At 46.8% G+C, this 14,394-nt stretch overlaps 1 protein-coding gene across 1 annotated transcript in view; it reads right to left on the bottom strand.

Annotated features, from left to right (window-relative positions):
• Window positions 1–9,216, bottom strand: part of SEPTIN1 (septin 1) — a 79,498-nt gene extending 70,282 nt beyond the window's left edge. Inside the window, 5 exon segments of the mRNA XM_070944749.1 lie at window positions 2,371–2,494; window positions 2,595–2,681; window positions 6,230–6,290; window positions 8,583–8,850; window positions 9,020–9,216. Of these exon segments, the coding sequence (XP_070800850.1) occupies window positions 2,371–2,494; window positions 2,595–2,681; window positions 6,230–6,290; window positions 8,583–8,850; window positions 9,020–9,216 (737 nt within the window).
• Between the last annotated feature and the right edge of the window lie 5,178 nt (window positions 9,217–14,394).

Genomic DNA, 14,394 nt, shown 5'->3' with positions numbered 1-14,394 from the left:
AAGGCAAGACAAAAACAATGGATGGAAACTAATCAAGGAGAGAAGCAACCTAGAAGTAAGGAGAAATTTCCTAACAATGAGATCAACCAGTGGAACGGCTTGCCTTGAGAAGTTGTGGGTGTTTCATCACTGGAGGCTTTTAAGAAGAGACTGGACAGCCATTTGTCTGGAATGGTATAGGGCAGCGGTTCTCAACCTGGGGGTCGCGACCCCTTTGGGGGTCGAACGGCCATTTCCCAGGGGTCGCCAAAGCCCTCTCTCGCCCCCCCCCACGCCTTCACTCACCCTCACCCTCTGCCTCTGCTGGATCGCCCGGTCGCCGTTCGCTTACCCCGCCCACTCCCAATCTATTGCTGCCTCCGGAGTCCCAGCTGATGGCTAGAGGAAAAAAAACCTGTTTAAATTCTTGCCGCGGGGCTTCAAAGAGCTAGCTGCAAAGAGGTAAATTCCTGGAGCAGATTTTTTTCCCCTCTACCAATGCTGAAAAAGTGAAATTGAAAGTAAGCAGGCTGCAACGTGACAAAATGAGGCAGAGATATTTCTTTTTCTTTTTCCTCACCAAAAAAGGTAAGTGCAAAACTGCAAACAATGGGAAATTTAGGGCAAAAGAGGAGGTTCAAGTTTTTAAAACACAAAAGAAAAAAAGCTCTATTTAACTAGGGAATTGTAATAATTGAGATACTATTAATTGGTTAAGTTGTGGTTTGGAGGAATATATGGGGCAAATTATTTGGTTTATTATTATTGGTAAATATAATTAATTGATGTGTAAGAAATTGGATTGCATGGAAATAATTGGAATATTCATGTTCATATTGATTAATATACAAAAAAGATAGTTATATAACTAATTGATTTATATTAAAATGTTGAATTTGTATTAAACAACTGTATTACATAATTAACCAATGTGAGGATGGATATAAAAATAGATGACAATGCGAAGGGATATAGTATAGAATAGAAGGGAAAAATTGAATTTGATTAAGATTAGAGATGAGGATGAAGGGTAATATTGGTTTTTTTAAAAAAATAGATGAGGAATAAATATGGTAAAAAGGAAATATAGAAATTGTAAATTTAATTGAAATGACTAAATACTGTGTTGGAAGAAATATCCTTCTGGGTTCTGCTCCAAGTGGGGAAAAAGACACTGGAAACATGGAGACTGCTTGGAAAGATGTTTAATGGTGGACAGGATCACATGGCTTGATGGGGCCCATTGTCTTAGTTTCTGTTGCTATTGTGTTGCAAATGTCCTTTGACAAAGGATTGACTTTATGCCTCTGGCACATTAACAAAGGGTGGGGGGCAGGAAGGTGGGAGCTGCTTTGTCTGTAAAATATGCTTCTCCATTTCTCATCCAGGGAAATATAATATTCTGCCTTTTTAATATTTCCCAAAATATTTCATTCTTCTAAGAAAGCGGTGGGTGCTAACCTCCTACAACTGTTTAAATTTGTGAACCGGCCAAATACTCTGTTCAAAGAAAATACGTTGTATGTTTGTATGTGTGTTTCTAATTATTGCTATTTATTGCTATTTGTTCTCTTTTATTCTTTAAAGTTTAACAATTCATTCTTTATCTTAATATCTTTATATTTGTTTGGGGTTGGCTTTCTTCCCTTTCATCTTTTTTATTGTACAGCAATCTTTCTCCTCAAACCTACCACCTCTGTCTTTTCTTTCTTACTTACTTTCTCTTCCCCCCCTCTTCTTCTTCTCCCTACTTCCTCTTTCTTTCTCCTTCTCCTCCTCTCTTCCTCCCTCTCTTACCCTCACTCCTACTCTAATTTCCCTTCCCTTCCTTCATCCCTCTCTATTGCTGTATCCTTTTATGCATATGGACTACTCAGAGGGCTGAAAAAGTTATTTTTGACTGGTCCTCGCACTTTTGACCAGTCCTCAAACTTACGACTATCCTCACATTTTACATTTTTTGCCCTATCTTATCCTATCCATGTTGAAGAGAAGCAGTTGTGAAATGAGTGACATGGTTGTTAAGAATGCTGCACAGGCATAAATGTGAGGATGGTCATAAGTGTGAGGACCAGTCAAAAGTGTGAGGACCTGTCAGAAATGACTTTTTTTAGCCCTCTGAGTAGTCTCTGTACACATAGCCATGGCCACCCGGTCACATGACCTCCAAGCCACGCCCACAAAATAAGCCACACCCACAGAACCGGTAGTAAAAAAATTTAGAACCCACCCCTGGTTGGGGGTCACCACAACATGAGGAACTGTATTAAAGGGTCGTGGCATTAGGAAGGTTGAGAACCACTGGTATAGGGTCTCCTGCTTGAGCAGGGGGTTGGACTGGAAAACCTCCCAGGTCCTTTCCAACTTTATTATTCTGTAGGTGCCTCTTACCACTCCATATTGTCTATTGCATCCCCAAGTCCTGGAGTATCAATCACCGTCAGCTTGACTTTCACTCCTTGTTCCTCAATATCTACTGCATGTTTGACAATTTCCAGAGTCTGGGGGATCCTGGCTGTGAAGCAGAAAACAGGAAAGCAGGAGCAACACTGAGGTTTCCTAATCAGGTTACTCCTCCAGGCCCATCTTCCCCAAATCATCAGCTCTGCTCTTACCTTGCACATATGGAAGCACTCGGTCCTTATAGAGATCAGACAAGAAAAGGCTGTTGATGAGAGTGGATTTTCCCAGGCCAGATTCTCCTACAGAATGAATGCAGAAAGTTTGACTACAGGTAATCGACTTACAACCACGGTTGGGACCAGAATTTACATTACTAGGCAAAACGGTTGTTCAATGAGTTCAGCCCAATTCTATGTCCTTTTCTGCCACACTAGTTTAGTGAATCAGTTTAGGTGTTAAGTGAATCACACAAAAGATGCTGTTGAAAAGGCACTACACAACCTAAAACCATCTCTATCGATTGGCCCTGATGGACTATGTGCCTACTTCCTAAAGAAGCTCTCAACCACCATAGCAGAACCACTTAGCATAATCTATGAAATATCTTTCAGAACCAGCTCCTTACCTAACTTATGGTCACTAGCCACGGTCATCCCTATCTTCAAAATGGGTGACCCCAGCCTAGTTGATAATTACAGACCAATCTCATTTTGTGTCACCTACAAAGTCATGGAATCAATCATAAACCAATCCATTACCCTCTACTTAGAGACTAACAACTCTAACAAGCAATTTGGCTTTAGAAAAAAATTGTCCTGCAATCTGCAACTATTACACTGCAAAAACATATGGACTTCAAAACTCGACCAGGGTAAATCAACAGATGCAATTTATATAGACTTCTGTAAAGCCTTCGATTCAGTGGTACTGTCGAGCCCGATACCTTGCTCGACAATGCAAGAACAGGACAGAGGAACGGTGGAGGATACAGACCGACATGACGGGCTAGAGCAAACAATACCTCACGGGGCTGGTGGTGGGAGCACTAGGGATAGGCGGCCGGTTTCGGGGCCGTGGTGCATCGGGGATAGGAACCGGGTGTTGATTGCTGTGACACCGATGATGGATACGAACGAGTCGAGCCAACAAGTTGAGCCGGTGACGGAAACGCGGCGAAGAAACCTTGTAAGGCTGCCGATAAGGACATGCTGGTACGCTGCTGCTGTGGAGGGGTGGCGCCTGAATAGATAATCTCCAGCTGACGGGCGGCTACCTGACCAATGAGGCGGGGTGGGGCGGCGCGATAAAAGGCGCTACGAGGCGAATGCTCGTAGCGCCAACTTTGAAACGTTTGGGCTCAGCGTTGTCTCGGAGCTATTGACAGCATTAAACCAGGATCACAACCCAGATAAATGTGTCCTGCTGTGTTTTCCTGCTGCATTCGCTCTGTCCGAGAGAAGGAGCTGAGAGGTACACGACAAGCTACTTCTAAAACTAAAATCTTATGGCATTTCCTGATTCCTGAATAAGTGGATAGCTGTGTTCCTATCAAACAGGCAACTAGTAGTCAAAATAGGGAACGCCTTATCTAACCCTGCACCTGTTAACAGTGGTGTCCCCCAAGGCAGTGTTTTAGGACCCACACTCTTTATACTTTACATAAACGACCTTTGCGATCATATTATAAGCAACAGCGTTCTCTTCGCTGATGATATAAAACTATTCTGACAATGCTGCTACTCTACAAAAAGACCTTGACTATGTGTCAGAATGGTCAAACAATTGGCAACTCCAATTCTCAACCAAGAAATGCTCTGTCTTACACATTGGCAAAAAAAAATCAGAACACAAAATACAAGCTGGGCGGATACAACCTAACAGATGACCCTCACTCTGTCAAAGACCTTGGAGTACTCATCTCAAATGATGTAAGTGCCAGAGCTTACTGTAACAGCATTGCTAAAAAAGCATTAAGAGTTGTTAACCTAATCTTGCATAGCTTCTTCTCCGGTAATATTGAACTACAAACTAGGGCATACAAAACTTTTGCCAGACCAATTCTTGAATACAGCTCATCTGTCTCGAACCCGCACTACATATCAGACATTAATACAGTCGAACAAGTCCAGAGCTATTTCACGAGAAGAGTCCTCCTCTCCTCTGCTCGCTGTTCTGTCCCCGTCTCACACACGCACACCAGCAGTCGACCAAGAGTTAACATAAACCAGCAGACAAGAATTTCCTTTGATAACAGAATTGGCAGCAACCCAGTGGCTGCTTGCCAACAGTCTTTACTTACAAAGGGAGGTTTATCTCCTCCGACCGAAAACATCAAAGTCCACAAAAGCCAAAGAATAATCAAGTCCAGTCCAAAAAATCAATCCAAGCAGAGCATATAACAAAGTTCCAGAAATGCAGAATGACTTGCTAGCTTTCCGTTTTGTCCGTCACAAAGCCTGAATGGCCACCACACCCCCTTTTATCCCCTGTGGGGTGTGGTCCAGTGACTCAGCTTAATCTCTGGCATGCCTCCTTCTCTGCTGCGCGCGCTTGTCTTTCCGACGCTGTCGGGAATCCAGCCAAGACTTATCTCCGTCGCTGTCTAACTGCGGCTGCTCAGAAGTGCCTGGCTCCTGGCCTATCTCTTCTCCTTCGGAAGACACCTGAGGCATTGCCAGAGAGGAGGGTCCTGGAGAGAGAGGCCTTGCCAACTCCTCTCCTTCACTTTCGGAGTCTTCTCCCTCCAATAAGACGGGCTCGGGGGTCGGAGTCACAACACTCGCAACAAAATACCTTATGCCACCAGACTTGAAATTTTGGGCTTAGAAAACTTAGAACTTTGCCATCTTCGGTCTGACCTAAGCATAGTACATAAAATCATCTGCTACAATGTCCTACCAGCCAATGAATACTTCAGCTTCAACCAAAACAATACAAGAGCACACAATAGATACAAACTCATGGTAAATCAATCCAAACTAGACTGCAGAAAATACGACTTCAGTAACAGAGTTGTCAATGCCTGGAATGCACTACCTGACTCTGTGGTTTCTTCACCAAATCCCCAAAACTTTAACCTTAGACTGTCCACTGTAGACCTCACCCCATTCCTAAGAGGTCTTTAAGGGGTGTGCTTAAGCGCACCAGCATGCCTACCGTCCCTGTCCTAATGTTTCCTTTTATTCATATCCATTTCATGTATTTATAATTATGTTTACACTTATATCTGTCATAAAATACATGCTTGATGAAATACAAATAAAATAAAAATAAATAAAAATAAAAATAAATCCGGCTTCTCCTTTTGACTTTGCTTGTCGGAAGCCAATTGGGAAGGTCGCAAATGATCCTGGGATGATCCCGGGATGCTTCAACCGTTGTAAATGCTGGTTGCCAAGTGCTCAAATTTCGATCACCCGACTACCAGAATGCAAGAACTGGTTATAAGCAGTGGTGGGATTCAACCAGTTCTCCCCACTTCAGCCGAACCAGTTGTTAAATTGCTGACTGGCCCTGCCCCTCCCCTCCCAACCATTCCGTATCTTGCCTTGGCTGCTCCCAGCTGCTGTCTGGCTACTCTCTGGTTCCTCGCCCAGGCCCAGCCCGGGATCCGCACTGCCACCTTGGCCCTGCCCCCTTGGCGTGCGCACAGGAGGAGGCAAGCGTGCAGGGCCTGGCGTCCCTGGGGACTGCTTGCTGAGTGCTGCCCTTCACCCAGGATGCCAGGCCAGGCCAGCCCTCGCACGCTTGGAGCCTCCTGTGTGCACGCCCATGGGGCGGGGCCAAGGTGGCAGCGCAGATCTAAGGCTGGCCCTGGGTGGCACCAGTGCCTCCATGCCCTGCTCACTGGCCTTTCCCTGGGACTGCCCCTGGCTGGTGCTGGGTCGGGCAAACGGTGCAGCGCGGTGCTGCAATGGCAAACGGGCAACAGAGCGGCCCTCTCTTCTCCCTGGTGCACCTCCTTCCCTTGTGTTGTCTGCTCCATTTCCCGCTTCTACATTGCAGCGCAGCTGCCAGGATCAACTTTGATAGTGAAGGGGGGGTAGGATAATTTGCCTGGCCAAACTAACCCCGCAGTCTCCCCTACACTGGGATCAGCTTCGATCAGGTCAGTCAGTTGGTCAGTGACTCCGTTGACTTTGACTTTTGACTTTGACTTTTATTAGATTTCTATACTGCCCTTCTCCCGAAGGACTCAGGGCGGTATACAGCCATACTAAAACACATATAATTTACAAAATTTAAAAAACCATTAAAATCGGATATACAAAAATTTGGCCCAAAAATTAAAACTAACATACACCCATTTAAAATTCACATTCAGCCCGGCTTGTTGAAATAAAAGGGTCTTCAGGGCGTGGCGAAAGGTGTGTGGGTCGGGGATCATACGTACATCTAGGGGCAGCTCATTCCAGAGGGCTGGTGCCCCCACAGAGAAGGCTCTCCCCCTGGGTGTCGCCAGTCGACATTGTTTGGCCGACGGCACCCTGAGGAGCCCCTCTCTGCGGGAGCGAGTTGGCCAGTGGGAGGCTGTCGATGGCAGAAGGCGGTCTTGTAAATACCCCAGTCCTAAGCCATGGAGCGCTTTGAAGGTGGTAACCAACACCTTGAATCGCACCCGGAAGACCACTGGGAGCCAGTGCAGCTCACGCAGGAGAGGTGTCACATGAGTGCAACAAGTCGCCCCCATAATCACCCGCGCGGCTGCATTCTAGACCAGTTGGAACCTCCGAGTGCTCTTCAAGGGGAGCCCCATGTAGAGAGCATTGCAGTAGTCCAGACGTGACGTGATGAGGGCATGAATGACCGTGTGCAGGGCATCCCGGTCCAGAAAGGGATGCAACTGGCATATCAGGCGAACCTGATAAAAAGCTCTCCTGGCCACAGCCATCATATGCTCTTCCAAAGACAGCCGTGCATCCAGGAGAACACCCAAGTTGCGAGCCCTCTCTGAGGGGGCCAAGATCTCACCCCCAATAGTCAGCGATGGTGCCAGCTGACTATACCAGGACGCCAGGAACCACAGCCACTCTGTCTTGGAAGGGTTGAGTCTGAGCCTGTTCCTCCCCATCCAGATCTGCACGGCCTCCAGGCACCGGGACATCATGTCAAGGGCATCATTGGGATGGTCCAGGGTGGAGATGTACAGCTGAGTGTCGTCAGCATACTGATGGAATCTCACCCCGAAACCACGGATGATCTCGCCCAGCGGCTTCACATAAATGTTGAACAGAAGGGGCGAGAGGACCAACCCTTGCGGCACCCCACAAACAAGGCACCTCAAGGTCGACCTCTGACCCCCTGCCAACACAAACGTACGGTCGGAGAGGAAGGAGGAGAACCACCGCAACACAGTGCCCCCCCACTCCCAACCCCTTCAATCGTCGCAGCATGATACCATGGTCGATGGTATCAAAAGCCGCTGAGAGGTCTAATAGGACCAGGACAGAGGAACAACTCCTGTCCCGAGCCCTCCAGAGATCATCAACCAATGCAACCAATGCCATTTCTGTGCTGTACCCCAGCCTGAAGCCCGACTGGAACGGGTCTAGATATTCAGCTTCATCCAGGTACTGGGGAAGTTGTCACGCCACCACACTCTCAACAACCTTCGCAACAAAGTGAAGGTTGGAGACTGGACGATAGTTCACTAATATATCCGGGTCCAGGGAAGGCTTCTTGAGGAGGGGCTTCACCACCGCCTCTCTCAAAGAGGGAGGGAAGAAACCCTCACTCAAAGAAGCATTAATAATCCCCTGGAGTCAGCCTCGTGTAACCGCCCAGGAGGCCAGCACCAACCAGGAGGGGCACGGGTCCAATAAACATGTGGCAGCGCTTAGCCTACCCAGAATCCTGTCCACGTCCTCGGGAGTCACAGGGTCAAACCCCTCCCAGATAACATTCTCAAGACCCACCTCCATCACCCCATCTGAATCTACCCAATCAGAGTCCAAGCCTTCCCGAATCTGAGTGACTTTGTCATGCAGGAATTGCACAAAATCCTCAGCCCTGCCCTGTAAGGGGTCTTCCCTCGCTCCCAGTTGAAAGAGGGAGCGGGTCACCCTAAACAGGGCTGCTGGGCAGTTCTCTGAAAACCCGATAAGAGCGGAAAAATAATTAAATTTTGCCGCTTTTATCGCCACTAGGTAGATCTTAATATGAGACCTCACCAGTGTTCGGTCAGATTCGGAGCGGCTGGCCCTCCAATCGCTCTCCAGGCGTCTTTTCCAGCGCTTCATCTCTCTCAGCTCCTCGGAGAACCAGGGAGCCAGCTGAGATCGACACTGGGTCAGAGGCCGCAAAGGCACGACGCGGTCCAAAGCTCCAGTGGCCACCCTATCCGAGGCCGCCACTGGTTCTTCAGTCGTGCCGTGAGCCAGTGCCTCAGGGAATGGCCCAAGCTCCGTCAGGAACCTGTCAGGGTCCATCAGGCGCCTGGGACGGAACCATCTAGTCGGCTCCGTCTCCCTGTGGCGAGGGGTAGCGGTTTGAAAGTCCATGCAAAGGAGAGAGTGATCAGACCATGACAAGGGCTTAATGACTAAATCCCCTATTTCCAGATCACTCTGCCACTGACCAGAGACAAAAATCAGATCCAGAGTGTGTCCCCCCCATGTGAGTAGGGTCATGAACTAACTGGGTCAGGTCCAAGGCCGTCATGGAAGCCATGAACTCCCGAGCCGCCATAGACGTTTCGCCAACAGATGGCAGGTTGAAATCCCCCATAACCATAAGCCTGGGGGTATCAACTGCCACCCCGGCTATCATGTCAGGCAGTTCGGGCAGGGACGCTGCCACGCAGCAGGGAGCCAAGTACGTAATCAGCAGGCCCATCTGCACCCCACGGCCCCACTTCACGGGGAGGGACTCACATCCGGCTATCTGAGGTACAGTGGTCTCCCTCTGACATAGACTTTCTTTAATAATAACTGCCACCCCCCCGCCCCTACCCTGGGCTCTCAGCTGATGGAATGCCCGGAAACCTGGTGGGCACATTTCAACAAGGGGCACCCCCCCTTCCGGACCCAACCAGGTCTCCGTGATACCCGCCAGGTCCGCTCACCCCTCTTGAATAAGATCATGAATGAGGGGGGCTTTATTTACCACGGACCTGGCGTTGCACAACATCAGCCGGCGGCCCAGGCCCTGAGAGTCTGTGCTACCTGGGGAACGAGAAAAGCATTGGGGACCGGAGTGCGCAATCGCTCGAAGATAGAGAGTGCGCACTCCTGAAACATGATATGGCCCCCTGCTTCCACCATACCTGCCCCTCCCACCCACAGTAGTAATTAAACAGCCCTTACTAGATCGAGTTCTAGCCCCCTCCCTAGTATCCGACCCTGCATCCCTAATGCCGCAGCCCCTCACTGGACCCGGCCTTGACCCTGGTGGGTTACCCCCCAAACCCACTCTGGTCGTCCCTGAACCCCTTAAAATTTTGATTAAAAACCCATTAAAAAAACCCTCAATCTCCTCTTTGCCGCATGCCATCTCTCGGGGTTCCAAAACCCATCATCAAGATAGGCCCTCGATAACGTGGAGGGCCAGGCCTGCAACACGGGGGAATCTCGCAGCGCAAGAAGCTCGGCCGCTGAATACATCAAAAGGCTGCAAAGGATGAGGATGAAGACAAATCCCGACCGGGTTCCATGTGATGGTTTAAATGGTCCGGAGCGAAGACGACAGTTCAAAACGGGTGGCTGGGCTCTCACGCACTCTCATGCTCTCTCACAGCAAGAGAAGAACCATGCCATTTCGATAAAGTCAGGGGACTGCCCCTCCAAGCCACCCTCTCACGGTGGCTAATAATGGAGAGTTCGATGGTAAATTCCTCTGACGATGAGATGGGAGCATAAACCCATTCCCACAGCCATACGTCTTAATCGTCCACACTCCATCAGTCCAGGGTGTCACTTGGAATCAGCCGCTAAGTCATGAAAGCAGAGTGACACTAAGTCCGGGGGGAGCAGATGAAAAATCCAGCAAGAACAGGCTTGAAGCATAGGAGCAGGCTGGGATGATATCCGGGGTAAACACGAAATCCTGGCAAAAAAGGGGGGTAAGGAGGGGGGTAAAAAGGGGGAACAGCCAGAGGCGACCACAAGGCCCTCCTTCCACCGTCCTCCAGCCTCCCTCACCCCCAGATCTTCCACCATCCGGTCATCCGTGCCCCCACTCTCCAACCCCATGATCTCCAATGGGGGGGATGACCAAGTCCCCTAGCAAGGGGGGGGGGCTTCAAAATAGGCCCCACTCCTGTCCAACCAAGCAGTCCCAGAAAGCTAACAGGCCTCTCCCAACCAGCGCCCCAAAACGCCGTCAACCATCTGCCACCAGCTACCGGCCCAGCACTCTCGCCCTTGTCAAGCGCCCGCCGGGACCGCCGCAGCATCCGCCATCGCCGCCGTCTCTGCCAGGACTCCCTCTCAACCCTGAGTCCCCAGCATCCCAGGGAACGTCGCTGGAGTTACCGCCGCCCCGACCGCCGCCGACTCGGGATGAAAAAGGCCACCGGCGGAACTGGCCACCGCCGCCGTCTTCCCCTGGTGCCTTCAGCCGGCTGTATCTCCACCGCCCCAATGTTCCAGAGGGAGGAAAACCCCTCTACGGGCGGGGAGAGAACTCCCCTGGCTGGGACCGGGACCAAGCTGACCCAATTGGTCCCAGGTCCCCTGAAAAGCCGGGAGTCACCCCATCATCCAAATGTACCTCAAGCGGTATCGGCCATCTTGGACATGCGCAGAAGGGGATCCGTTGGTGGATCCTCTATCATAAAGGCCATATCGTCTGCGAAGGCCTGTGTTTTATAATCCTCTTTTTTAATTTTTAACCCTTTTATTTCCTTATTCTCCCTTACCTGAGCCAGTAAGACTTCTAATGAAAGAATAAATAGGAGGGGAGATAATGGACATCCTTGCCTGACCCCTTTAGTTATATTGACTTTTTCTGTTAGGTCTCCATTTACCATAATTTTTGCTATCTGATTTGAATAAATTGCCTTAATCATTTCTATAAATTTTCCGCCAAATTTCATCATAGTTAGTTGAGTAATTAGGAACTGCCAATTTAGGTTGTCAAACGCCTTCTGTGCATCCACTAGTATTAATGCTAGTTGTTTTTCAGGGTGGGCCTCATAATACTCTAATATATTCATTATAATTCTTGTATTGTTTTTTATTTGTCGTTTGGGTAAAAACCCATTTTGGTCCGAATGAATAATTTTGATTAATATTTTTTAAGTCTTTCTGCCATTATTGTCGCCAAGATTTTATAATCGGCATTTAGCAGCGAGATTGGCCTATAATTTTGGATATATTGATTATCTATATTTTCTTTTGGGATTAATGTTATATATGCCTCCGTCCACAAGTTTGGCATTTTGGCTCTCTCTAATACCTCATTGTAAATTTCTAACATAATTTCCTCTAAAGGTTCCTGAAATTTTTTATATGCTTCCGCCGGAATTCCATCTGGCCCTGGTGTTTTATTATTTTTTGTTTTTTAATTGCCTCTTTCAGCTCTGTTAAGGTAATTTTGTCATTCAACATTTCCCTATCTTCCTCTAATATATTTGGCAGTTTTCTCTCTTGTAAATATTTTGTGATATTTTCTTCTGCAATATTTTCTTGACAGTATAGTGTTTGAAAGTAATTTTGAATAATATTTTTTTCCCATCGATCTTGTAATGCAAATTCCCTTGTTCATCTTGTAAATGTTGTATCAACTTTTTAGCTTTTCCTTTTTTCAATTTGTGAGCTAGCCATCTTCCAGGTTTATTTGCTGTTTCAAAGTAATTTTTTTTTTTTTTTAAATTTGATTTATATGCCGCCCTTCTCCGGAGACTCAGGGCGGCTTACAATGCGTTAAGCAATAGCCTTCATACTTTTGTATATTTATACAAAGTCAGCTTATTGCCCCCACAAACTGGGTCCTCATTTCACCTACCTTAGAAAGGATGGAAGGCTGAGTCAACCTTGAGCCTTGGAGAGATTCGAACCAGCAGTAAATTGCAGGCAGCTGTGTTAATAACAGGGTGCGTAGACCAGTTTTATATTCCATATCATTGCCTCCTGTTGTAATATATTGATTTTATGTTTCATTAAGTCTCTTTCCTCTATAATTTTCTCATTCTGGGGTTCTTTCTGTAAAGCTGTTTCTAATTTTTTGAGTTTCTCCAGTATTGACGCTTGTTGTTCCCTTTTCTCTTTATTTCTCCTCACCACATACGCTATCGTTATTCCCCTCATATATGCTTTAGTGGTGTCCCATAAGTTCTGTGGTGTTGTATATTCTTTCCTATTCTCCTTAAAAAAGATATTTAATTCCCTGTCCAATGTTTATATATAAGATTTTTCTTTTATAATTCTTTGATTTAGAGTCCATCTCCTTTTTTTCTCCCTACCTTTCCATTTTAATGTTAAGGGACTATGATCTGCCGAGGTGTTTCGCATTATCTCCATCACTTCTAGATTATTGATCAATTCTGGGTTCATCCAAGCCATATCTATGCGTGACCATGAGTTGTGTGGGTGGGAGAAGAAGGTGTATTGTTTTTTCTCTGGGTTCAATTGTCTCCACGCATCTCTTAAATTTAGCTCTTGCACCATCTCGAAAAACGTACTTGTTAATTTTCGGCTTTTATATTTATTTTTCCTTGTAGTCCTATAATCAATTTTATTATCTGCCACTGCGTTAAAATCCCCTATTATGCAAATATTTTCACCATCTAATTCCGTTATTTTCCTATGTAGTTTGTTGTAGAATTTTTCTTGTTTTGTGTTTGGCGCATAGATTATCACTAGAAGGATTTTCTTATAGTTTGTAGTTATTTCCGTTATTAAGATTCTACCATCTTTATCACTGAATATTTTCCTAGAATTTAACGAATCCTTTATATATACAGCAATCCCTTTTTTTTTATTCTGTGCCAGTGCCAAACGTAATTTCCCTAATTTAGGACATTTTAAAAGATCACTGTGCTTTTCTTGAATATGTACCTCTTGCAGGCAAATGATATCCATCTTTTCTTTTTGAAGTCTTGTTAGTATCTGTTTACATTTGATAGGTGAATTGATGCCATTAATGTTTAGTGATAGCATCTTTATTACATCTTCCATCCTGTTATTTGTCTGTTGGTCTTAGTCCTCTCCTTGCTCTGTTCTCTGTTTGTGCTCTAGTTCTGGCTCCTTCTCTCACCTGACGTTCTATTTCCTTCTGATCTCTTGTATCTTGTTCCGTGATTTTTTCCTCAGATATCTGATCTTCCTGGCTTTTACTTTCTCCTTCCTCTCTACTATCTTGTTCATCCTCCCTACTTATATAATGATTGTAGAATTCCTGTGCTTTTTCCAAGGTGTCAATCCGAAATTTCTTCTCCTGCCATGTTACTAACATCCTGTTCTGTCCCCAACCACACGCACACACACCAACAGACATTCAGGAGTTAAAGACCAAACCAGCCGGCAAAATCCTTTTCCTTATGATAACGGAACTTGGCAACAACCTAGTGGCTGCCTGCCAAAAGTTTATTATTTACAAAGAGGAGAGATAACTTCTCCCCACTTCTAATACATCAAAGGAAAGCAGTTCAATAATTACGGAATTAAATCAAGTCCAGAGATACTTCCAGCAAAGTCTTAAAGCAAAAGTCCGGCAATGCAGAATGGCGTGGAAGCTTTCAGCTTTGTTCGTCACAAGGTTTGACTGGCCACCACGCTCCCTTTTATATCCTGTGGGGTGTGGTCCAGTGACTCAGCCTAATCTCAGGCACGCCCTTTCTTCTGTTGCGCGCGCTTATCTCTGCGATGCTGGCGTGGGTCCAGGCAAGACTTATTACCCTCATCACTGTCCATCTGTGGCTGCATGGACGGAGCGTTGGTCCTACCTGATACGTTCCTTCTCGTTGAGTGGAGACAGCAGCCAGCGTGGGTAGTGCCCATCCAATCAGCTTGAAGGACTGAGCCTGCCAATTATTCTTAGTCCCGCCCTTGTTGCCAGGCAGCCCAGCTTTTG

This window comes from Pituophis catenifer, unplaced genomic scaffold (genome assembly GCF_029215685.1).
Source record: "Pituophis catenifer annectens isolate HBS135680 unplaced genomic scaffold, rPitCat1.0.hap2 SCAF_5, whole genome shotgun sequence".
NCBI classification, from domain to species: Eukaryota; Metazoa; Chordata; class Lepidosauria; order Squamata; family Colubridae; genus Pituophis; species Pituophis catenifer.
The sequence above is the reverse complement of the archived record's forward strand: the minus strand, read 5'-3'. Positions and strand labels throughout refer to the sequence as shown.